This window comes from Zosterops lateralis, assembly GCF_965231275.1.
Source record: "Zosterops lateralis genome assembly, chromosome: 1".
Classification (NCBI taxonomy): Eukaryota; Metazoa; Chordata; class Aves; order Passeriformes; family Zosteropidae; genus Zosterops; species Zosterops lateralis.
In genome coordinates, this window is record NC_139762.1 from 48,475,292 (window position 1) to 48,500,686 (window position 25,395).

General features: G+C 44.8%; 1 protein-coding gene across 1 annotated transcript in view; it reads left to right on the forward strand.

The window, feature by feature from the left end:
• Positions 1-15,573: 15,573 nt before the first annotated feature.
• The window catches only part of EEPD1 (endonuclease/exonuclease/phosphatase family domain containing 1), a gene marked incomplete at its 5' end in the record, with an annotated part of 62,468 nt that continues 52,646 nt past the window's right edge, over positions 15,574-25,395 (forward strand). The window contains one exon of the mRNA XM_083876339.1: positions 15,574-16,427. Coding sequence (XP_083732465.1) covers positions 15,574-16,427 — 854 coding nt within the window. The remainder of the gene's footprint in view (positions 16,428-25,395) is intronic.

Below are 25,395 nucleotides of genomic sequence, written 5' to 3' on the forward strand. Positions count from 1 at the left end.
GATCATGTTGCTGAGGTCAAGCAGCCTCTTAGAAGCCAGGAAAATGGGACATGTGAGGAGGCCCTCTTCCAGCCAAAGAAACACAAGCATGCATGCTGGACCATTAGGCCAGTAAGGCCACTGGGGTCATGCACTCACTGCAAGATGAGCAGCTGCTTGGAAATTTCATTGCATGGAGATGGTGGTCTCAGCACAGGCAAGGTCTTCCAACTTACTCAGCTACACTGTATGATTTTGAACAACTTCATGAATCATGGCACAGGAAGGGAAGGGTGGTGTATAGGGTGACCCTTTTTGTTGCACAGAAAAACAATCACTGCCACAGAACCAGACCAAAGTTCTCCTTGTTTGGACTTCTTCCCCTCACGCTCTGCAGTATGATTAGATGTGAGCACATTGCTGAAGTCTCAGCTTAGCTATTTAATCATAGGGTTGCAGCATGCCAGCTTTCAGGGGTATATTCCATTTTTAATTGCCTCTGCATTACTCCTTTGTACTCTGTAATTTGTCACACTGCGGGAGACTGTTTTGCAGTGTCTGTGCTCCATTCTGTTGCATGTCACCTCATCTAAAGTTAAACTCCAAACCAAAATAAATGTTATCCGTTCTGTTGAGCATTAAGTATTGAATAGGGGGTTTAGCTGAAGTTAGATGCTACAATTCATTCTGACATAGCAAAGGATAAAGGATAATAAGAAACCCTTGCATAGCTAAGCTTTTTATCTAAGAAGCCTTATGGTATATAATTTTATCTTGTTAATATATTAATCTAAGAGTCAGGTGGCCACGATTTCACACTCCAGAAATAAAGCTATCATGAGCAAGGATTCAAATGCAATATATGTCCATGCCACAAGCCATTACAGTACAGTGATGTTTAATTTTCACGTGCATACAGAAATGCCTTTCTATGGATATTGTCTTGAAAAATTGGTGAGCTGGCAGGAGAGAGTACTGAAGGAAGAAAATATTTGCTTTTAGTCATGCAGGATAAATGCAGTGCCTGAATGGTGTTTCTCAAAACAAATTGCTGCTCCAATTTTCTATCCTGCCCAGTTTGACTTCTCAGGATTGTCTGTATGTTGCATATGTTCCAGGGGCAAAGGGAAAGCCTGGGATAGATCAAGCTCTGAGACTTCAGGCATTTTATTTTATTCCCTAGTTTTTCAGTCGTAAAAAGAGCTTAATGGCACTTCCATTTGTAACAAAGGTGTTATGAGGAAAGATTTCTGTGATGTTGCTGAAGCCCTTAGATTAGAAAGACTGGGGAAAGGACTTCAGCTAATGATTTCCAATCCCACATGGTTAGTTTTCCCTTTTTCAGACCTGCTTGTTGAGGATCATGCAGAGCAAGTGCCTCTGAGCAGTTTGTTAATGTGACTTGGGATCATCAGAAATCGCCAGGAAAATAGCTTCACTGGTCATTTCCAAAAGGGTTTCTCCCTGCATGTCCTATCTTGGACATACAGGATACCCACATATTATGTCTGAACCTTGCTGTTAGAAGAGAGGAGAGATTAAATGCTCTGTGTGATGCTCTACAACCCCTCTGGCTCTGTATTCATGATCCTTTGCTTCATTTGCCTCAGACCTCTCGCTACTGCCCTGCTTGCCGCAGTCTTAGAAAGAGCCTTCTTAGGGTTTTATGTGTGGTGAGTAGACTCATGAGCCATACAGTCCTTGGCCCCAAGGACTCAAAAACATTTACACTCAAATCTTTCAGGCTCTTTACTTTCATTATTATCCATTACTGTAAAATAATTTCTGAAATGAAGAGACCAAACCTCTGAAATCTCAGTAACAGAGAGACATTGGGGCATCTCTTTTCTTCAAGGTTCCCAGCCTTAGGATCATTACAGTGGCAGTGGCTGGGCACAGAAGCAAGGCGACAAAGCTCTGAGTGGTTTTTTAATGTCTTCATTAAAAATGGACATATTTTACAAGCATTCTCTTCTAATGTGTAATTTCACTTTGCTATGAAAACCCAAGTTCTTGGCAATCTGATCTCACTGGAATATCATTCATCAACTAACACAAAAGCACAGGCTTTTACCGGACTTTCTAGGACTGCACAACTTATACTTTGTAGGAATCCTCACTAATATTTGAGGGGATGATAATTACAAAACTGAAAAAGCAACAAACAAAAAATCCCAAGTTATTCCTCAATAAGAGCTTGAAAAACACTCCATCTGGCTTTTATGAAGTAGATAACTGGGACCCGTTTTCTGTACAGCTGCTGATAGGAGAAATCTCATCACTGAAATAATGACAGCATAGAACTTCTTCCATTAGCAAGGGCTGTCCCTGTGTGCAGCTTCTGTATTCTCTCAGCTGGATGCACTGTATATTTAGTCTCCCCTCAGTCTGAGAGGCCACCAGTCTCCCAAAGGCACGAGGTTCTGAGCTACATGGCTCAAGAAACAAGGTGCTAAGCATGAACAGCAGCTCTCTGGACTCACTCCTTCTTGTGCAGGCACAGCATCAGCTGCCAAGCCAGCTCTGAGCACATCTGCTCCCCGCAAAAGGATTGAAATTCCTTCTCAGACGCTGCTAAGGTTAAATGGAGCGTGGCTGATAGCCCTGAGACCTCAGAAGAGCATCATCTGTTTTATCCCCATCACGATTTTCATTATGAAACAACATTTCAGGGAACGAAATTATTTTGAAGTGGTAGTTCAATTTGATTAGCTTCAACTAGCTTAGCAAACTGGAGGTGTGGGCATCTTAAGATTAAACACACTAAGGTTTTGTTTACAGTTTGGCATGAGGCAAAAAATAATGGTAACAGTTCCTCACTGGGTATCCAAGTCCAGCATTTAAACTTGTGTGCATCTCATCTGTCTCTGAGTTCTGATTTGTTTTTTCTCCCCCTAGTCCTTTCCTGACATTTTTAAGCATTAAATGTTAATATAATTAAGCTCTTATGTGACTGCAGCCTGTAAGAAACACAACATGCATTTTTGTCATACACAGAAAGTCTCACAGCAGTGTGGGAGTTTCTTCTTCAGTTTTCTCAAGTTTTGGAACCTCTGTTTCCAAAAGTGATGCCAGGAACCAGTATATGTGGCCCCAGCACATGATGGGAGTGTGGCTATGGAATAAACTTTAAAATAAACATTTTAAACCTGATCATCTGACAAGAGTGTTATATCATATCATATCAATCATATCACATCATCATATCATATCATATCCACTGAGTCCTGGGCTATCCTAGTAATGCAACTAGTCATAATAAATACAACAAAATAATCAAAATTATTTTTTTAGATGGTAACAAATGTAATGACCATGAGCTAGCAATTACTGTTTCATGCAATACTGGGCAGAACTAAAATGTGACTTAAGTGTTTGATATCTTTCTTCTGAGCGATGGAAAATCCCATTTGCTGTGGCAGATGGAGATCCTTTTGGGTTGCTTCTCTCTGGGCCATGCTCTTCAATGCAGAAAGCATTTCTTTCCTGATGCAGAGGTGTCTGTCCCTTTCTGTTCCAATGCAGTACATCTCACATCATGGCATCTGTGTTTGGGCCTTAAGAGAAGTAAGTTACAGGAAAACATTCCCGTTGTCAATTATGGTAACTTCCACAAAGTAGTTGGCTGAAGTGAAGCCTTCCTGTAATTCCTAGGCCTTCTAAGCACAAACATCCCCTTCACACAGTAATCATAGCTACAAAAAAGCCCTCCAATTTTTTTAGTAAGGAAATGTTCTATTGTTTCCATTTGCTGTAATTAAAGCCTGCTCTTTGCATTAGAAAATCAAATTCCATTTACAAGATGAATAACTCCCTTGAGTTCTCTTTGCTTCCATTGTTCTGAAGTGATCGAACTTCTCCCTGTTTGGCTAAGAAAGCACTGGAGTTTTTTTTCTCTCCTAAAATTAACCCCGTATAACATGCAGAGTGACAGCAGAACAAGAGCTCTGTGACATTGCTGGTTGCAGGCTGCCTTGTTTCTCCTTTCCCAGAGAAGGAACCTCTCCTCCCAGAGAAGGTGACTCCCTTGATGAGGGAGTCTCTCTGCTGGACCATTTCAACAGAGCTTTGGTTCAGAATTTGTGGATTTTATTCTTACAGTATTAACAAACCACTATATCCATTCCTGCAGAATCAGAAACAAATCTTAATTATTTGAGAGCAGATGGATGAGGATTTTTTGCCTTTTTTTTTTTTCTCTGATCCAGCTTAGATCACATATCTTCTTTAACTAAAAAACCCCCACAACAATACAGCTGTAAGCTACTTTATAGTTTAAAATGGGATGGTTATCCCCACAGATCTGCAAAAAATGGATATGAAAATATCAATGCCATACAACCCCTCCTCTATTCCCTTTTCTCTCTGTCAATATCTGTGCTCTCTGCAGCTTACCAAATCCTCCCACAGCTCCTATTTATCACAGCAACAAGTCCAGGACCACCATTTTCTACAAAGCTGCAGAATAATTTAGGTTGAAAGGGAAATCCTCTAATCTGACCTGATGGTCAAAGTTAGTTGGGACAACACAGAGCTGTGTTTCAGATATCTCCAAGGATGATAATTCCTCAGGTTCTCTGGACCCCTGCCCTTTAGTTACACCACTGTCATGGACATGTTTACAGGGGAAAGACCACTCAAAATTTTCTGCTGAAATTTAATACATTTCAAGAGTTTAATGTGATTTAAATTAGATCTATTACTCTTAATAGCCAGGCCATGGTGAACAGTAATGGATTTTTTCCTCTTACATCCAGGCATAAGGGACTCTCCTCCATCTCAGAAACCTGAGAGCTGAATTTGAATCTTAACACAGCTTTAATGCTTCAGAGGCATAGGCAGGAGTCTCTTGTTTGTCAGGGAGAGCAAAAACACTACAGCAGTGAGCTGGCACAGCCTTATGAGCAGAGCTGTGAAGAGGAGATAAAAGTGGGAGCATGCTGGGATGCCCAGAGAAAGCCTTGTGCCATCCCATTCTTCCTCATCCAGCTCAGGCTTTGCTGCTGCTCCTCTGCCACTGCTAGCTCCAGGTCATAAACAGCTCTAAGGATCAGAGGTGGATGCCAAGAGAAAGGTGAGTTGGTGGCACAGGAAGTGGGAAGCAAGGCAAATGATTTCTCCTGGATAATTTGCTCCTCAATATTAAATGGACCTGAGTATGAATCTCTTGTGGTGACATCACATGAGTCAAGGAGCTGTAAAATGAAGTCACAGGAAACTGGGAAGACATTATGGAGACTACTGGATATTTTATCTGTGAGTATCCTTTGTCCAAAGATTAAAATATGTGACATAAAATATCTGACCATACAAAGAGACACACTATAATGAGTGAAGCCCCTTACAGCTGGTTCCTTTAACAACATAAATCAGTCAAATATGATAATTTTTCATGATGTTTTGAAAAACAAAAATCAAAATCCTTAAAAGTTTGGGGTTTGTTTCTGTTTGTTTAAAACAATGAGCTTAGAGCAATTGTTTGACACCACAAATGTCCAAAACTTTTAGCAAGAGAGACTATGCTAATGAAGGATTTTTTTCTGGGATATTCCAATTTTCTAATTTTTTTTAAGCTTAATTTAACATTTAAAACCAAGATTATAGTTGATTTTATTGCATGTTCCAGCCCTGGAATTTGGAACTACTTGATGCAATGTTTTTGAACATTTTGATTTAAAAATGTGAGTTAGAGGAACCACTGTGAAATTCCTGAATCATGTGAAAGAGACCTGTCTTTACCTTTATATAACCAGATGGTTTTTATTGTTTTCTGTTTGGGTATTTTTTTTGTTTTGTTTTGTTTTGTTTGTTTGTTTGTTTGTTTTGTTTTGTTTTGTGTTTTTTTGTTGTTGTTTTGTTTTTCCTTTTTTGGGGGGTTGGTGTTTTGTATTTTGTTGTTGGTTTTTGAGTTTTTTTGTTGTTGTTTTGGGTTTGGATTTTTTTTTTGTTTTGTTTTGTTTGGTTTTTTTATTTTGTTTTTATTTGGTTGTGTTTTTCCCCCATTTGGTTTATGCTAATATCAATTCTTTTCTGCCTTTTGCTTTCATGCACCACGCCTGGCCTGATCTCCTGGGAATCTCTAACCCTTCCTGAAATCTAAGGGGAAGACTATCTCTGCCACTGCTGAGGGACTTGCAAACATTGCAGAGAATTTGTCTCTGGTATCCACTTTGACTTCTGATCCTGCAGTGAGTTGTTGGAATGTTTTTGCTGGGCAGTGCACCCGACCTTGTCCCTGCCACAGCCTCCACCCAGCAAAACCAAATGAAATTCAGAGCTTAATGAAGGACAAAACACAGTGCCTTCCTGATTTGAACGATTTCTTCTTTAACAATGTTTCTTTCATGACTTGTTCTTGTGATACAGAGTTATCATTGTGCCTTAAACAACGACTAGCTCAAATCCAAAGGGAATCTGCAAGTTTGTGTGTCCTCATCTAAAAGTATTGAGAACAAGAGAATACAGACAGAGCAAAACTCCTTCCCCATTTCTTTTCAACCTACTGCAAAGGTGGCGAGAAGCCTGGAGTGTTTATCTTTGGAAGAATCAGCTCTTTCAGAACCAGGTGGTGCCAAGATCGATTGCTGTGAATGCGGTGTGGTGTCCTTGCCAAGCCTTGGTGTGCATGGCTGCCTGTCTCAAACAGCCCTGTGAAGGCCACATGCTGACACCCTTTTTCACAGTGGGCAATCCCCCACTCTCCAGCTACTCATAATCACACTAGAGAGGGCTGGACTCTGCAAGGGCAGTGCAGATGGCAGATCCTCATGCACAGTGTGCAAACTGCAGGCTCAGATCCAAAGACCTGGCAGAGCTTCACCAGCAGCCATTAGAAACCTGCAACCATACTCTGATTGGCATGATGGATAATTACTGCATGGAAGTTCTCTAGAATACATGGAGACCACTGTTGGTTCTCTTTTAATCCACCTTTCTAAAACCATACTGTCCTATGCTAGTAGGAATAACAATGGCAAGCAGTGAAATGAATGTAAAAAGCTGCAGGGGAAAAAAAAATTATAGTAGGAGCAATGACTTGGTTTGGTGAAAATCAGTCTCTCCACCCCTGTGCAGCATGGAGGTAACTCGTGCATGTAACAACAACTGCTTGCTTGGTTAGAGTAAGTCATAGCTGGCAAATCTAATGGTCTAAGAGGTGAACCGTGTGTGGGCAGCCTTGTGACTTTGCCAAGGCAATGCTGGATGTCAGGCAGACCAAGGGAATTGGCATATCCAAAGCAGGTCTCTGACACTCCGAAGCCCAAGGCACTAGCCCATGGAACACCACCATGCAGTCAGCCTGAAGTGTCAATCCTAAGTGTGGAGTGAGTTCTCATCCAGTTTGGAATAGCAATATGGTACATAAACTGAAGGAGCAGCAGTTGTCTTTCCAAAGGTGCTTCATTGCCACAGTTTGCATAAGTACATGCACAGTCAGAAACAGTCAGAGTCAGCAACAGGCACTTCTGGGATGGGCCTTAGTCAGCATAAGTGACTCATTCATCCAACCATTTCCCCGAGTTTGACCTCACTGTGTGTCCTGTCTTCCTTCTGTCCTGTCTTAGGAGTCATGCTGGTGTTACCAGCATTCCCTGATGTCACTTGGTAGGTATCAGGATAGGGATGCTCACCACTTTGCAGTGTCAGGTGACAAGAACATTCCCTGAGTCATGGGAGGAGCACCCCACATGCCATAATTGCAAGTGCACAGGTTAAAGGAGACATGCTCCATGACTGACACAGGAAGAATGGGTCTCATTTACTGGCTGGCAAGAATGTGTGTGTGTGACATGGCCATACGTGGTGTGAAATCAGAATGAATCAACTGTATGCTTCGGGACACTTGGGAGAAGGATTAAAACCACATTTCAGGATATAGTGAGATTACTTTTGAGGCAGGAGGTGCTGGAGCCATTTCCGAACCACAGCAAAGTCTGCGAATCCATCACAGGAAAAACAGACATCCCACAATACCCAGAACAGTGTTTGCATAGAAATGACAGCCAACCAGTATGTGCTGTGTTGTTTTTGTGGTGAGTCATGGTGGTGAGAACACACCAGGTGAGCAGGAATGAAAGGCCTGCAGAGCGTGGGGAACTCGTGCTCTGACATAATGTAAAAGCTTGTGTAATGTGGCCACAGCTATTTTTCCTCAGTTCTCTTCAAACTTTGGAAAAGTCTCTCCAAAACACATGTTATTTGGCTAGAACAAGGTTTGGAGCTGTGGATGTGACCTCAGCCAAAACTTCACACACAGTAAAAAGAATAACATCTTATGTACTTTAAGCCCTTATTTAGGCAGCAAACTCCTCACCCCAGGCTATGCAAGCTTTATTCCTGTCCAACAGAACTTCATAGTTCCTGTGTTTCCAATTACTAGAGTACATATTACTTGGCATAACAAGGAATAGGAGCTAGCCTTAAAACAGTGAGCACTTCAGGCCTGTGGGGTTTGTTTTGGGAGAACTCTTTGGGTTTTGCAATGTGTATAACATCTGGCAGCAATTCACCAATACTTTGGGGTGGTAGCTCTAAGCACCATGTTCTTGACTGCAGCTGTGTCAATGCATAGCTATCTTCCTAATCATGGTGTCAGGATTTGTGAGATAAACCAGAAACAGACTTTGGTCTCTGCTAAATGGGACACCCTGATGACTCTTATTTATGGTTTTGAGCCTGTCCTGCCCTGTCTGTGGCTCAGGTATTCTCAGTTTGAATGGATGGTGTTGATTTCTCCTCCCTAGGTCTCTACCAAAATTCATCTTGTCAGTTTTGGAATGTCCCTCTGACCTGTATAGACTGTTTTGAATTTTGATCCTACCCATCCAAGTCCTTTCAGGCTTTCTGACTCCACCCACAAGCTCTGTAAGTATATGCTCTTCCACACCCTCTGTCATTAATCAGCTGTTTCTGTCCTATCCTTCAAGTTGGTCATCCCATCAAAGAAAAAAGTGAGTTTGGTACAGCCATGCTGGGAGGATTTTTTGGACAGCTAATTACCTTCCAAGAATTTAAAATCCTTATTTGTGCCAGGGTCTTTCCAGGCACAAATCAAAGCTAAGTTTAATGGGTCCTTCAGATTGGTTTTAATTAGCTCAGGGCTGTTCAATTCCTGGTGCTCAGGGGTTTGCTTGTCCTCCACTGGTTCAGTATTGCTCAGATGCTCTGCTGCCCATTCCCCAGATGCTGCTAGCCTGAGCTCACCTGTCTCCTCCAAGCAGACAGGACCCGTTCCTAGAGGAAGACCTCTATCTGTCCTGCTGTTCTTCCTCCTCCGTGCTTTCATTTCAATAAACCTGGCTCTCAGATGGAGAATCACATGAGTCAATTCCACCAACAGTGCAGGGCCTTCTGCTTGCCTAAATCAGCAGAGCAGCCTTCTGAATCATTCTGGGCATTTTCCTTTGTCTTCATGGGAATTGGATCAAACCTTCGCTGAAGGTGTTGTAATAACTAGGCAACTTGTGCTGCTTGTCAGGGAGGCTTCTCAGAGAAGTTCAAAGTCTGCTGGGAGTGGCTGAAGCCATTAAATCATTTTAATTGTTGGTGCAGGACTTGAAATATGAGAGACAGATTTTTCTCAGGAGAGATTTGCAGAGATGCTAATTTACGTAATGTGCTATGTTTTGTCTGAAAAGTCTTAATCAAAACATTTTCTGTTTCATAAACCAATGACCTGATCCTCAACAGGGCTCTGGTTTTATACTGGGGCTCTATCCTCTGCAGATCTCTTCTGAGAATTTCAGACTAAGGGGAAGTTTGACACTACTTTGTGGTTTATTTTCTTCTTAGGAAATAAAATTTTAAACATGAAGAGGAAAAGACAGGAGACAAGCACGGCACAAGTAAGCCACACAGAGACCTGACTGACCCCTTCTTATATCTGAAGAAATTAGGAGAACTAAGAGTTCAGGTTTTGCCTATCTGAATAATTTCTGGGTCTGAAACACAAATGTTCAAGGAGTAGAGACTAACTTCTTATGTTTTTATAACAAAAAAACTCCCCACCAAACCCAAAAAACAAACCAAAAGCAAATCCCTCCAAACAGCAGAAGTTATAAGGAATATATAAGCCTGGACAGAACTGCAGTGGCTGCTACAGTAACTGCAGAATCATTGAGTTAAAAAGCTATATGCATGAGTTAACTAATGGCCATGAAACTCTTTGAAAAGTACAAGGTGAACATGAAATAAACTTTTTACACATTTTTCTAAACTTCATTAAAAAGAAAATTAATTATGGTAACCTAGTACCTACAAGTAAAGGATAAAATTACAAATTATGCAAAATAGTAATTTATCCAGTTGGGAGGCTGGCAGTCCAACTGCTGATGACCAAGGTGCCTTGTGAAGTGCTGAAAGCTATACTGAACAACCCTTCCCAGCATATTAGTTTATTTTTCCTCTTCTCCTGCTTGGCTCTCAAGGTGTCTAAAATCTTTTAGGTGCCTGTATCTTTTCCACAAAAATCCACTTGATGCTTGCCTTTGGGTGGAACCACAGAAAGCTTGCCCTGGGTGACAGCTTAGGCACCTGGCTCACGAATCACCAATTCTGACTCTCTCCCATGCCAGATCCACACAGCAGGAATTTGTGGGAATTTTTACTGGAGGCTTGATGGGCTAGGCCTCAAAGAAAACATTAGCTGGCTCACAGCTCCACCACATCCCATGTTTCTCATTTGGGAAGTTCAGGAGATTCCACCACTGGAGGCCTGGAGTAGGCAAGCTTCTGTAAGTGTGGCCTCGATGAGTCTGCCTGGGGTCAAGGAAGGACTAGATTTTTTTAGTTCTTTTCTATCCTTGTGACCTAAGGGGTATATGAGTCACATCAGATGTGGGGCACGAGAATCAATTCCCCCCTGCTGTCTATGGAAATTGGAAAATGCATCCCACGCTCTGCTGGAGAATGTCTTCTCTAGCTTGGGTTCCTCTTGTTTCCCTCCAGGATGAGCTGTCCTACTGTGCGCTGGTGAGCTGCTGGTGGAGATCTCTGGAAGGAAGAGGCCTGGGTTTCAAACTCAACCCCAAGCCAAGTGAAGCCCTCATCAAGGTATGAGGATGAGTCACTCCTGCTCACCCTTCTGACTGTATTCCTCTGTAGGATGTGACACCCGTAACCCGGCAACACAGCAGTGGTGACATCACTTTTTTTGCAACAAGTTTGGCAGCTCATATAGAATGCCTTACAGGAAAAAGAGCTCACATCATAGACAACACTGGATTCCCAAGGAAAAACTCATGTGACTGTGTGCTCTGCTACTCTGCCCCTCAACCCTTCCCCAGGGATTTTATTAGAGCGTGGATTAATTTCAAACAAATTTGATAAAGGTTAAATGTCTCAAAAATACAAAATTTCTAAAAGAGCCACAAATATTGATGGCCCTGTAGAAGAGAGATATCCAGATTAGTGACCCCACTGAGAGACTAATGGAGACTCTGTTTTATTAATAAAGACCAGAAAATTGAAAAAGGAAAGAGCCGCCAAGAATCAGACTTTGTAAGTCCCACTGCTTGTGAAATTGCTAACTCCTACTTGTTATTACTTGTCTTCATAAAAACACTGCCTGTCTTCTCCCTCGGGCATCTGTTACAAGTGTTACTGATGATGTCCTTGCAGAAAGAAAACAATTATTTTAATAGCTCCCTTAAATAAGAATATAGGCACTGCAGTTAATCAGCTGCCTTTCCGAGCCCTTGCCCATTCAGAGCCCAGTGCAGCAGGTCTGAAAACACAGGCTCTAAAGGCGTGATTGCCAAGCCCCCCAAGGCTGTGTGAGGGCTGGAAAAGGCACTGCTATCACATGGTGGGCTGGTAGAAACTGCAACTGCTGCCTGAAGACTGAAGGCAAACTCCGTGTTTTTCTGTTGAGTAACATCTTCTGGCTCCTTCTATCCCTCATCATAAAACCCAGTTTATTTGTTTAGAACCTCCAACGTGTAGATAAGGAATGTTAAAAAGTGTAAAAATAGATTAATAGAGTCTTTTAAGACCATCTTAAAATGCTAATAAGTTAGCCTTTAAAATCTATTGGCCTGTAGGCTGATTTTTTGCCAAAAGACATTGTTCACCAGTACCTGCTCCCACTCCATTGGGTTAAAGCACTTCCATATCATCCTTAAACATTGCATTTATAGGCCTGAAGAACTGCAGAACCTCCTTCAGATGGAAAAGGTTTGGTTTTGTTCTTTCCTCTTTTAAGAATTCCTGCAGGGAAGAGGCACTTGAGACCTCCAGAGCTGGCAAGCAGGTGACACAACCCTTCCCCTGCATTTCTCATGGGGCCAGCTGCTTGCCCTGGTGCCACTCAGCTGTCCAGAAACCTCTTTCACTACCAGTTTAGGGGGACAGGATGTGAGATGTTCAGTTTGAGGAGGACTGTAGACAGTGGCAAAGCAAGTCCAAGATACCAAATGGCCACTGGGCAATGATAAAACCATTTATCATGGAGTTCTCCAGCTCCTTGCTTTGTAATACTGTCCAGTGAAACAAAAAGACTCTGCAGGAAGTGTGGTGGCTGCTCCTAAGGGCCTTTTGAGGGTGTCCCCCTACACCTCTCACTGCTGGAGCCTGCCTGGCCCTGTGAGGTCCTCCCCAGACTCACACCCTTAGAGCAGTGAAACTCAATTTTGCTGTCACTGAGATGTTTCTAAGCCAGCCCTGGCCAGCAGCCAGCTGCTCAGTAGGCAGCAATAAGGAATAAGCCACCCACGGTGTCTCAGAGCCCTCTAAACCTGTTGGGGCTGACAGAGATTCAGGAATCCTGGCTTCATGGCCCCTTGCCAGGACAGGTGCCAAGCAGACCAGGGAGGCTACCTGTCAGCCAGTGGTCACCAGGAGACCATGAGCAATCCATCTCTTCTGAATAAATTTACATACACTGAGCTCAGGATTGGATCAAAGATAAAATCTAGTATCCACTTGGATTTCATGACATTTATTTTCTGTTGCCTACGTTGTCTACACTGGCTGTCAATAATTTTGCCATTGTTTTCTCAATAATTTACTGACTGAACCTCATTTTTAGCTTTCTCAAATGAATGGATTGCCTAACACGGATGTCAGGCCAGTTGATTAATCTTTCTTAATTTGTTCTCTGTTTAACTTTTGAAGCTATAAACCAACCTTGTACCTTTTCACATCTTTTGGTGCTTTCCTGAAGTGTGCCAAAGGTTGACTCAGATGTCAGCAAGCTTCCTGTAAGTGTCAACAACAACAAAAAATAGAAGTATGGGGCTAATGGAATGATAATATTCTCCTTCTCCCCCCCCATCCCCATTTCACATTAGCATGAGGTCATACTCAGGATTAGGTGATGGGACACTAGTTGCATCCCTCTGAGCTCTGACTCCTCAGCTGCATCCAGTCTCACAGGTTATTTTGGTGCTGCAGATTCAGGAAATACTGAGAAGTTGGTGTCAACAAAAAGTGCTGGACAAAAGGGTCATCTGTTTTCTTTCGGAATATGCTCCTGCCTTATTTTCTGAAACACAGAAAACCTAGAGCTACCTGCAACACAGATGATGCCTCATCTAGGTGAACCCTCATATAGGATTTTGGGGCTTTTCAGCTTCAAAACTTAGTCAATGAGCCTGGATCAATGCAAAACAGCCTGCTGTAGAAAGCAAAAGAATGTGTTCTCTATTGAGATAACAGCTTGTGGAGCTATTACTGTAATAATAGTGCCTCGCAAAGAAAACTCATTTCCATGGTTAATTGTTTCCAGCTCTGTGCTGGTATCGTCCCAGCAGGAATAGGCCCAGCATGAATCCTGCTGCACTGGCCACTGCTATCACAGCACACAGAGCACTCTCCAGCGGACGTGGAAGCATTTAATCACCTGAGCGAGCACTTTCTCTGCTCCAGCAGCCAGCAGAGAGCCAATGCCCTAATGCAGCCAGGGCCCTAATGCAGCCAGCACCATTCCCATAATGAGAATTTGCTAACTCCACTGCTCAGGCGAGCAGAAGGGAAATATGTGATGAGCAGAGGATCCACAGCCAGCATTAAAGCACCCGTGCCCCTGTGCAGTCTGAAAGCCTGGTAAAGCCTGGTGCAGCCTGCACTCCCTTAAGCACCTCACATTCTCCTTTGCCACGAAGCTGAATAAATTTAACTTCTTATTTCAGGTGGACCCAAATAATTTGCATAAGCTTGCCATGAAAAATATGCATACAAGCTGCTATTGCAAATGGTTTCATTTTCATTAGAGGGCCAACCAAGAGCCTTGATGTCAAAAATACACATGTACCCTATTCTATGCAACCAAAAGAAATGCGTAGAGAGAGACTGTCAGCACCAGGGCGCATAGTTGACATCTGCAATCATATGTTTGCTCTTCCTTTCAATTCCCCCTTCCTTTCAATTACACCCACCGATTACATTTCGATTCATTGACATTGCAGTCACTCCTGTGTGGGCACAGTCAAGCTAGTTTCAAATGAGCTAATTTGGCTACAGATAGCATTGCAGACAGTGCAGCATGGGACTGGATGCAGTAGAAACTGGTTAAATATTTCAGAGGCTACACCAACATGGGCAGTGGGGGGCTACTGTGGCTCCCAGGGCACGAACAAACTATGTTACAGCCAGCTGAGGCACACGGGCAATGATGCACAGCCACGATATCAGTGCAGGATGAGGTTACTCTCAGGGAAGGGCCAGGCATGCTGCAGACCACCACCCCGGCTGAGGCAGACCCAGTACACAGACCTAACGTGTCAACAGCATCAGTCTGTGCAGAGTTTCGGTTGGTTCAGCACTCTCGCAATTGCCTGAGATGTTAAGGAAAGGAAAAAATGCAGACTTTACGCCGATGTATAAAAGCACAGCGCCTGCAGGAGCACAAAACCAGCGGAGATGATTGATGAGCCTTTCACGAGGTCTGAAAACACACCCATGCCCCACCAGCTGCAGAGAGACGAGCCCAGGGAACTTCTGTGACAGCAATGCTGCAGGGAGCGTCTGAACACCTGACACCTCAGTGTCCTTTCACCTGGGGACGGAAAAAGCCTGTCCTCAGCGGCCAGGCGCAGCACTGGGGAATAATCCCCCTATGCCCACGCAGGAAGCAGGCGGTCAAGGATTGGTCAGCCCTCCTCTTCCTCCCCTCCGCCCCGGGCGGTGCCGGTGCCGGTGCCGGGGCAGGGGGCGCGGCGGTGTCGGGAGTGCCCCGGCGGTGCCTCTCCGGCGGTGCCCGGGCGGGGGCGGGGGCGGGCGCGGCGCGGGTGACGCCCGGGGGGCGGTGTTGGCGGCGGCGGCCCCGCCCGGCCCGGCCGAGGGGCGGGGGCTCCCGCAGAGCTACTACTACCGCGGCGGGGCGCGGGGCAGCCGCGGTGCGGAGGCTCCTCCGGCGCTGGGGAGCGGCGGTGCCCGAGGAGAAGGAGGAGGAGCACGGGGAAAGGCGCGGGAGCTCCTCTTGGGGCGCAGGGTTCCGCTGGCCGGGTGCGTGTGGCGGCGCGGGTCTGTCCGGGCTGCCCCGCCGCCGCCCGGCCGGTCGCCGCCTCCCCCCGCGGAGGTCCATGAGCGGCGGGCGGGCAGCCCCGGCAGCGCCCCGCGCCCGCTCCCCCGGCCCCGGCCCGCGGCGGCGGTGAGATGGGGGGCAGCCTGGGCTGCCACCGCTCCATCCCCCGCGACCCGGCCGACCTGTGCCACAGCCGCAAGTTCAGCGCGGCGTGCAACTTCAGCAACATCCTCGTCAACCAGGAGAGGCTCAACATCAACACGGCCACGGAGGAGGAGCTGATGACCCTGCCCGGGGTGACCCGGGTGGTGGCCCAGAACATCGTGGAGTACCGCGAGTACATCGGCGGCTTCAAGAAAGTGGAGGACCTGGCGCTGGTGAGCGGCGTGGGGGCGGCCAAGCTGGAGCAGGTGAAGTTCGAGATCTGCGTGAGCAGCAAGGGCAGCTCGGCGCAGCACTCGCCCAGCTCCCTGCGCAAGGACCCGGCCTCGGAGCACCACCTGTCCGCCACCAAGATCAACATCAACACCGCCACCCCGGCTCAGCTCATGAGCATCCGTGGCGTCACCGAGAAGATTGCCAACAGCATCGTGGACTACCGCAAAGAGCACGGGCCCTTCAAAAGCATCGAGGACCTGGTGAGGATGGACTGCATCAATTCCTCCTTTCTGGACAAAATCAGGCATCAGATTTTTGCAGAGCGCTCCAGGCCCCCTTCAACAAACACAAACGGTGGCCTCAACTTCATGGCCAAGCCTCACCCCAGCCCCACCTCTCTGAGCCTCCAGAGCGAGGACTTGGACTTTCCTCCTGGGGGTCCGACCCAGATCATATCCACTCGGCCCTCTGTGGAGATGTTTGGGGGGGTGAGAGATGGCAGACCTGTCTTAAGGGTGGCTACGTGGAACCTGCAGAGCTGCTCCATGGAGAAGGCCAACAACCCGGGCGTGCGGGAGGTGGTGTGCATGACCCTGCTGGAGAACAGGTAAGAGGCAGCACCCGACCTGCAGGCCCAGCTCCACGCAGGACTGTAGCTCATGCCTTTGAGGTTTAGGTGCTGTAGGCTCTTGTTGTCATCCTAGTGGGACTCACTCCTTCCTAGGATTACTAAATGTTTTCCACTTCTTGCATGAAGCCCTGTTTGAGTCATAAGGCTGGGACTGTAGTGGCTGTCCCTCGATAAAGCTGCTGTAACCTTCCAGAGGCAGTGGAGTTCCCGAGGAACTCTGTGTGTGTGTGTGTACACACAGCTGTGCTGGAGAGACTGGGCTGTTAAATTTGGTCACCTTAGGCTACTGTTAATGGTTGGTCAAGGCTTGTTTCTCCATTAAGAGCCTTTTGAACATGTCATGGGGAGCTGCCTTTCCTGCCAGAAGCTGGGGGCAGTAGCAGGGCAAGGGCAGTGTAACAGGTGTGGAATGCCACAGCTCATCCTGCAAGGGTGACACAGCTTGTTAAGGAGTGGTCATGGGGCACCTTCTGAGCTGGAGGAACTGCTCATCCTTGGGGATGCAAGGCATGGAGCACCTGCCTGGGGAGGCTGTGCTGTCCTTGTGCCAGGATTTGTGCCCTGACTGCACTGAGCAAGGTCACTTTGGTGCTGTGGCCAACAGGATGGTACTTCAGGTGTTAATGAGAAGCTGAGAGTCTGGGTTTTGTTTTGTGTCTGTAATTGGACAAGACTGCTGGGAATGTCTGTCTTACCAAACTTTTTGCTAAATGCAGAAATGTAGATTGCAATAAGCATTTTGAAATAACTCTAGCCCTTTCCTTTTCATGTGTCAAATCTGTCCCAGGTGATCTGGCATTTTGTTTACAACAGAGGTAAAGTAACTTTTCTCTCTGGCTCCCGCTCAGACTTCCATCAGGAAGTGAACAGGGGCAGGGGATTCTTGGGCTTCTGCGAAAGGGATGTTGTGGGGAGGGGAAGTGCTGATGAACTGTTATCTCTGTCCTTTCCCAATAATATGCTGAATAACAGCTCTTGTCGGTGTGGTTGCAGAGGTCAGGAGTGTGAGCAGGATGGTGACAGTGATATGAAATTCTGTGCTGCAGTACAGTATTTGTGGCCAGGGATACCTCTGCTGTGCACTGCTCAGGAGCCTGGTGCTCCCACATAGGAAACATCTGTCATCTCACAGCCACCACTGTTTGAGACCCAAAATTAAGATGATAGACTAACAGGGTAATTGAGATGTCGTGCTGATGGCTTCAGCCTGACATCTGTCAGTATTCTGCTTCACTAGTTCAGGTATTCTGTGCTTCCCCCCACTCTCTTGCTTTTTTTTTTTTTTTTTTAAGCAGCTGGTTGACTGGAGTGGAGCTGCTGGGGAAAGAAACTCAGATTATCACTTGTCTCAGAATAATTCTAATAATCCAGTTTTGGAAGAAAAGTGACTTTGGTGATTTATTTATATATTTTAAATACACATATAAGGGATTTTTAAGGACTTCATCCAGTAAAGTGTTAACTGTCACTTTTGCAACTTCAGCATTTTGGGGGAAAAAGCTCCAAACAAGATGGTCCACCTATAACAAAAAACAGGGAGATGTAGTAGTTTATAAAATAAAGCTGCCTTAGCCCAAGCTGTGTATGCAGAGTGTGGCCCTAGAAGTTTGTTTTATTTTTGCCCTTAGACTGCATAGTGCTTAGTTTCTTAGTCCAGCTTAGCCAACAGGCACTTAGTTGTGCTGGATCCTGTGAAATGTCTCCTGGATACTTTGAAGTTTCAAAGGAGCCTGATAGAAGTACTTGTTTTTGTAGTGTTTTATTGCACATATCTGTGTCATCAATCACACAGGGTGAGTACGATGCAATTGTTTTCTTTACTTGATCAAATTTGTGATAACGTGAGAAACTGGAAAGAAATGAGAGCAATGTGCATCCACAGACAAGCCTGCAAAACTTCCCTGGGAAAATAAATGTGGGAAGAAAAAAAAGCAACACTATGCAGGAAAAGTATACGTTAGGAAAAGCCATACACAGCAACTCAGGGAGGAAATTCCTCTTGCTTGTGCAAGCATTGCTGGGGTCAGTGGAACTTTGCAGCTGTAAAACAGCCTCAGCTGAGGCCAGAAACTGCCTTCATTCTGCTTTTGAGCTCCATGGTCTCCCTCCCAGCTCAGGTTGTGTACCCTGGGAATGGACAGAATGCATTGCAATCTAATCTTTATGCAGGTAAATCAACTTCAGTAGACAGTCAGCTGGAGAAATTCACCTCTTGCTTCTCCAAGCAAGAATATATCACTGCATGGGGCTCACCAGCACTTCAGCCTCACAAAATCCAGAGGTGTGTTTTCAAGGTGCTCTGTGGGTGTCCCATATGTATTGCTCAAGTCTCCAGCTATGTCCCAAGCTGGAGGTGGATCTGAAGGCTGCTTGGCCTCACAGTAGGTTCTCTTGTGAGCTGTGCTAATGGGCACCTGCTTGCTGCTGCCCTTATGTGCATGAATGAGTGTGCTCCTTCATGCTGGCCCCTTATAGCCAGGGGTGGTCTTGGGTAGTCCAGGATGCTCTCAGGAGCTGGAGTACTGTCTTGTTGCAATACTTACAGCTGGAGGAGCTGCCTCACCTGGTTTCTTAAGTCCAGAAATAAAGCACAGCAAGTCAAGAAGATTCCTAAAACTGTGTAAAGAGGAGAAAAGAATCCTTATTTTATGTATTGGGAACTTAATGCCAGTTAAAAGGCTTGCCTTGGGCCTTGCTATAGTGTTTGCTTTTTTTAAAAAATTTTGGTTGGTTGAGATTTTTTTTATTATTTTTAATGACCTGATCACAGCAAGTAGCTTTAAGACCCCTTGAGCTTGTTCTTTCAGGTGTTAGCGACAGGGAAAAGCATTACTTCTTTCCAGGTGAGGCTAGAAGGCTAAGCTCCTTCTGTCTTCCAGCCCTTTGCATTGAGGGAACAGTTGTGCAGGAAGGAGAGAGAGCCAGACTTTCATTCAAACCAAACAAAAAGCAAGAAAATGTCATATTGTAACCTGCTGAAGGGAGAAGAGAGAAAAAACCTCAATTCGAAGTCTTCACGCTTGTTCCCAGAAGTGCTAAATTTCTGAAGAGCAGCGAAGGGAATGTACACTAAATCAGTAAGCATGACTACTACTGCTAAGCTATTTTGAAATTCATTGCTGTAGTGCAAAAATAATGAAATACAGCAAGGTCCTCACCCTCTTTTCTCATATTACAAGGATCTATGTTTATCACAGTGTTTGAAGTGAAGGAGTGAGGTGTTTTCATTCAGAGGACTAGAGGGTAATTTTAGAAGAGCTTAACATGATGAACGAGGAGGCGAGCATGACACATAATTGGATTGAAGTATCAAGTCTGGGGTGCATTTGCCCAAACCTGCAGTGTTTTTTGCAGGTGTTGTTCAGAAAATCTGAGATTTATTGACAGAGAGTCAGAGTTGGCCTGTCCCTGGGGATGCAGGTCATCCCCTCTATCTGACCCCCATGTCCTCCCCATTCTCAGAGAGAATGAGGGAACCTCATTCATTTAACTGCTACTTCTCACCAAAAAAATAAAGAATGTAGGGTAAGAGCAGCATGATCAAAAGGGCAAGTTTAGGTCAAAGGCAACAAGTGTTTTTGCGGAGAATAAGTAGCCCCACATTTCCAAACCCAGAGGATATTTCCTCTGGACAAGAACGGTGGAAATACCCCAGAACTGTTCCATACCCCAGGTCCATAGGGAAAGATGCTTTTACCACTCTTTATTCATACCTGCCTCAGGCCTGTCCCTCCTTGCCATAAATTGAGCTTGTGGCTCCTGTGACACCCTGTGACCACTTTCTCTGGCTGTCAGGTGTCGGGGTGCCAGCTGGGTGATCCCATGAACAAGCGTGGGGCAGGCACATGCAACACCGACTGACAGGGCATTGTAAAGGTGCAAACTCCAGTGTGACTGTGTACTTCAAAGTCTGCAGGCAGCCAAGGGCAGTGATCAGTTGTGCACCTTCCCCAGCATGCTTTTCAGTGGAGGTTTTCCAACTGGTTTTCATGATGTTTTATAATACTGGGAAGCAATTTGGTGAAGACCTCTTAACTATTTTTTTTTTTTCTTGTAAATATGCTTTGCAATTGACTGACTGAAAACTGATAGAGGGTATGAAGGCTAGAACTTGTACTCAGTCTGAAGGAGCGGGACAGTGTGTCAAGGCAATGATGGGTCCAAAGGTCTACAGAGCCCAGCTCTGTTTCCTTTCAGATGTCAAGCAGTTCAAGCTGTTGTTTCCTTCTGCTGCTTTCTTTGGTCAGATTCTTGGTGTGGTTACATCTTCTACGTGCAAAAAGTGTAAGTAATAAAGCCTTAACACTTGTTGCAAAAACTGCAGAACCTCAGAAGAGCCCAGGTTAAAAGTGACCTCAGAATATCATCTGACCCAGCCTTTCCGGGGAAGGGGAGCCTGGATCTAATTATCTATCACTATGTCCAATCACACAGGCTAGAGGTTTGTAAACCTCTAGCAGTGTGGTTCTTCTGCATCCCTAGGAGGTTGCTCCAGTGATTGACTCTTTTCACTATAAAAGAAGTTATTACTTGAATGCCCGTAGAGTAACAAATACAGATACCAGTATAAGGTTTGTACTTAGCACTGGTGGTGTGTTTTGTTTTGTTTTCTTTTGTTTTGTTTTTTCTTGGTATGGATAGCAAGCCCTGGGAACATGTCAGTCCTTCTCTCTTCCCAAGGTTTGTAACTGACTAGCTGTTTTCAGTTTGGTTAGACAGAAGCATAGAGGTCTCTCAAAGGCAAGAAATTAATCCAAATTTCTGTGTCTAAGACTTAAATCAGTGTACCAGCTGGGGGAACAGTAGGTAAACCTCAGCCCAAAGTTGCTTCCTGGGAGACAGTGAGTGGACAGGCAAGCCCTGGGTAACCCTTGTTGTGCCAGCATACTTGAAAGTTCCTCTTCTTAGCCTTGCCTACCCCAGGAGACCTTAAGCATATCTTCTTGTCACCTAATAAAAAGAGAAGTTTCTGAGCCAACCCCTGAAGCAGTCTCTTCCTATTAAGACAGGAGGAAAACTTAATCTTGCTCAGGCCCCTACACTAGGTGCTGGAGGCAGGAGAACCATTTTTCCCATTGTTCCCCTACACTAAATAACAGGGTGGGGCTTTCACTTTCCACTCAAGTCTCTTAGTCTGGGCTGAGAGGTGGGGTTTTACAAGGGCCAGTTCTTTGCTACTGGGGCTCATTAATTTGCTTGGGAAAGGGGTATGGTGTGGTACCTTGCCTCCAGGATTATATTGAGTTTCCCATCAAAATGATGGAAAAATATAGCACCCCCACGGAACAGACATCCTAGTAATTTATCATGATAGTAGTGATGGTTGTACTTCCATGCTTCAGAGGCTCATCACCAGTTTGTATTTGTTGTTTCTATGCTGTTGCTGAAGCTCTCAGTGGTCAGTCAAAGCCCTGAGGGGCATCTGTTTTATATCTCTTTCTTTGTAAAGCTACTTGGTTTTCCCTCCTTTGGGTTAGGCTGGAGCCTTGCCAAGAATAATTCCCCTGCAAGAAAAGATCAGGAAAGAGGGCCTGGCTCGCGTAACCTGACCATGCTAATAAGTCTTAAATGGCAAAAGAACAAATACACCCTCTTCTCCTTATGTAATAGAGAGGAAATCCTGCCTCCTGCAACTTCAGAGAAAACTTGAGAAAAAAGGAATTGTTAGATGATATCATTTATGTGCACTTCACAAAGGGATTTTAATGAGCAGTAGAAAAAAATAATGCATATAAAGCCACCATTAATTTGCACTTTCTGATACCTCAGAGGACAAAAAAAATGGGGTGATGGAAGAGCTTTTGTTTTGGGGGTTGACTTTTTTGTTGGGTTTTTTTTTTGCCTCCACCTGCATGAGACCAATGATATTTTACTTACTGGAGACTAGTGGGAGCCTTGAACTGCCTTCTGCATACCATCTGGCACAGGAAAGCAGCAGGTCAGACCTGAGTTATGCAGTTTTCCAGTGAAATAAAACTTGACTGATTTACTCCTGTTCAGGTTTTGGCCAATTCCTTTGCCTGTGTAAAATCACATGAAGGCTGCCAGGCTTAGTGCTAAAGAGCAGTGCTCTCTCCCTGGGGGTTAAGGCTCCTCTGAGGTACTGCTCCTGTCTTGGATAAGGGTTCCAGCCCCTTTCAGCACTGCTGCTGGGGGAACAGGTGATGTCAGTTTCAAATTAATCATGTTAATTAATTTTAAATTACATGAAGTACATAAATTAAATTCCATTTCCAAACTTCCGCTTTGTTTGGATGCAGTACCAAGCCCCTCTTCGAGGGCATCACCTGCTCCTCCTGCAGGAGGTGGGCTGCTTGTTTGAGATACTTTGCTACTCCTGAGTCTTCACAGGAGAGATCAAAAGCAAAATCGTAGCAGCAAGACCGTGAAGGCCATCCCTGTGTCCAGACACTTGGAAAAGGCATCTGGAGCCATGTGCTCTGCAGGAGATCTCAGAGGTGAATGCACTGAGCTGTTTGATCCTGCTTGGTCTCTGTTGCCGCAGCCCCCACAGCTTTCCTTCCTCAGACATGACACAGGAATGTAGGACAGTCCCTTGAAATTACTCCTGAGCAGCCTTTCCAGGGATTTTCTGTTTTAAATGGAGATCTGGACATTGTTTTAAATTTGCACGACTGCAGTTTCAGTGTATTTCCTGGACATTCAAGAGCTGTATCCAGCCAATCATTTTTACCAGCTTTAAAGTTGAGAATGTGGCTGGAAAAATAGTATAGTTAAAGGCTGGTTTAGCCGTATAAAATAAACATTATTTTTCTCCTTTTTAAAATTATAACCATGCCCTGCCACTGTTACTAGTGCCATAAAGCTTCGCTAAAATGAAACAGATGAATGGGGAAAGTTGGTTCGTATATTATTCTTTTCTCCCAACACGTCTAATTGATACATCTGGCAACACTTAATGGCCACATAGTTTCAATCCATGCCCGCTTGACTGTTTTGCACATGTTATTTTGTGTCACTGGATTAATGTTGCATGTTGCAGGTATTTTGGTAAACCAGAGCCGCCAGTTTGTTCCTGCCAATCCTGCAGGTTTGCTTTATTCCATGTGGCAAAGATTAAATGGGTTGGCCGATTTATGGTAATAAATTGGTGAATTATTAAGTGATGTTGTACTGCCTGTTCCTGAATCAAAAGCAGAGGCCATGAGACTATAACCTCATCCTGTTTTACTTTTCAGAAAGCTTGTCCCGCATGACCATAGGGAACAGACTAGGCACCTACACATAGGGCTTTGTCCTCCAAACAGAAATATTTAATGCTTTGTGATTTTTCTGTGGTTTGGGAATTTGCAGTACAGCTGCAGGAAGCATGGTTTTTCTAACCTTGTCTTTGAAAAGAGCAGTAGGACCATTCCCATTTCTTACTGGGAAAGAAGAACCAAGGGACTGCTAAGTTCCTGATGAGGTGCAAGCAGAAACTTGGTCAGTCACTGTTAAGTAGAGGAAAACACTGTCTCTGGAACTAAGTGCTGGTCTAGCTCACTGTGAACATGGGTCTCCAGCAGTGTTAAACTGGGACATTTAGGGCCCAATCAGTTTTTTTTAAATTTAGCTGCATCCTTTTTGATGGAGTTGTGCTTCAGTGTGTTTCCTACAGCTTAATTGTTAGGAAGACTCTGCTTCTTTAGTCTCTAATTAATGTTTCTCTGGGAGTCCCACCCAAATCATGATTTCAAGATTTGGGTGGATGAGCAGAGAAGAGGTCAGGGATTACAGTGTTCATGTAACTTTATTTTTAAGCCACATTGTTCTTCATTGTAATGCAAGTGTAAGCTGACAGATGGAAGCACAGTGTCCTTACTGAAATAATTACAATATGCTGCAGTAATTTCTCAACACTATTATATGGTGTGGTGATGGAGACAAGAACCGTGGCACATTAATAATAACAGTGCTTAAAAATAGGAACGCAGTAGCATCTTCTCTTCCAGATTTTTTTTTTCATTATTATTTTACAGAGGTACTGTGCTTTGTTTGAGTAATAGCTGGTGATCTCCACTGATTTATCAGAGAGGAAAAGTGCATGATGGCTTTGCTGAGGGGAGACCTACCAGAGACCTCCTTTCGCATGTTGGTCCTCTCCCTCATCCCAGGCCTGGGTGCTCCACAGTGGATTCCAAAATGCTGAGGTATTTGTAAAGTACCAAGAGCAGGGTGAGCATATCAGTGGTGGATAAATATGAAGGGAATATGTAGTTGTGATAAAAAAGGATATTTTCTCTCAATAAAGTGTTTCACCTCACCCCTGGCATATACAGCATATCCATGTCCTGATCAGACCATGTGGCATTTTCAAATGGCATGAGTGTTTTAAACTGCTCGGTCACAGTTGGGGAGGCTCAGTGCCACTGACCTCTTTTCCATCCCTGCTGCTGGGGGTTTGTGCAGGAAGGAACCCGGCGTCACCGCCAAGCTGTTATTTTCAGTGCCTGTGGTAAAATTATTAGAGGCCAGTGAGTAAGAGAAATAAGTTTACCCTGATTGTGCCCCGTGTGCATGCATGTTCCAGAAGTTCAACTACATATAAAAATATAATTTAAAAAACAAGTAATTCCTGTGGAAAAAGAAATCTGGGGTTATATTGTCATGTGTGTTAGGGATGGCTGAGAGCACTGTGGATACTGGATGTGCATTGTGAGTGCAGTGGAATTAACGCAGCCTGCTTTTGCAGAATGGATTGGGATCCCTCTGACTGAGGCCATCTGGAAGGGAGCCTCGTGCCTATGCAGGCTGTCTGTCTGTTCTGTCCCTGTGTCTGTCATGGAGTTGGGGGGAGAGCACAGTAATGCCCTTCTGCTCTTTGTGGTGAACATCCCAATGGGGAAGGCTATACCTGGGAGCAATTCTCACCGGAGGCTTACGGATACGGATAAAGAGGAAGAGCGAGAAAATTTCCTTTTCCTTCCGCGTGGCTATTTTTCTC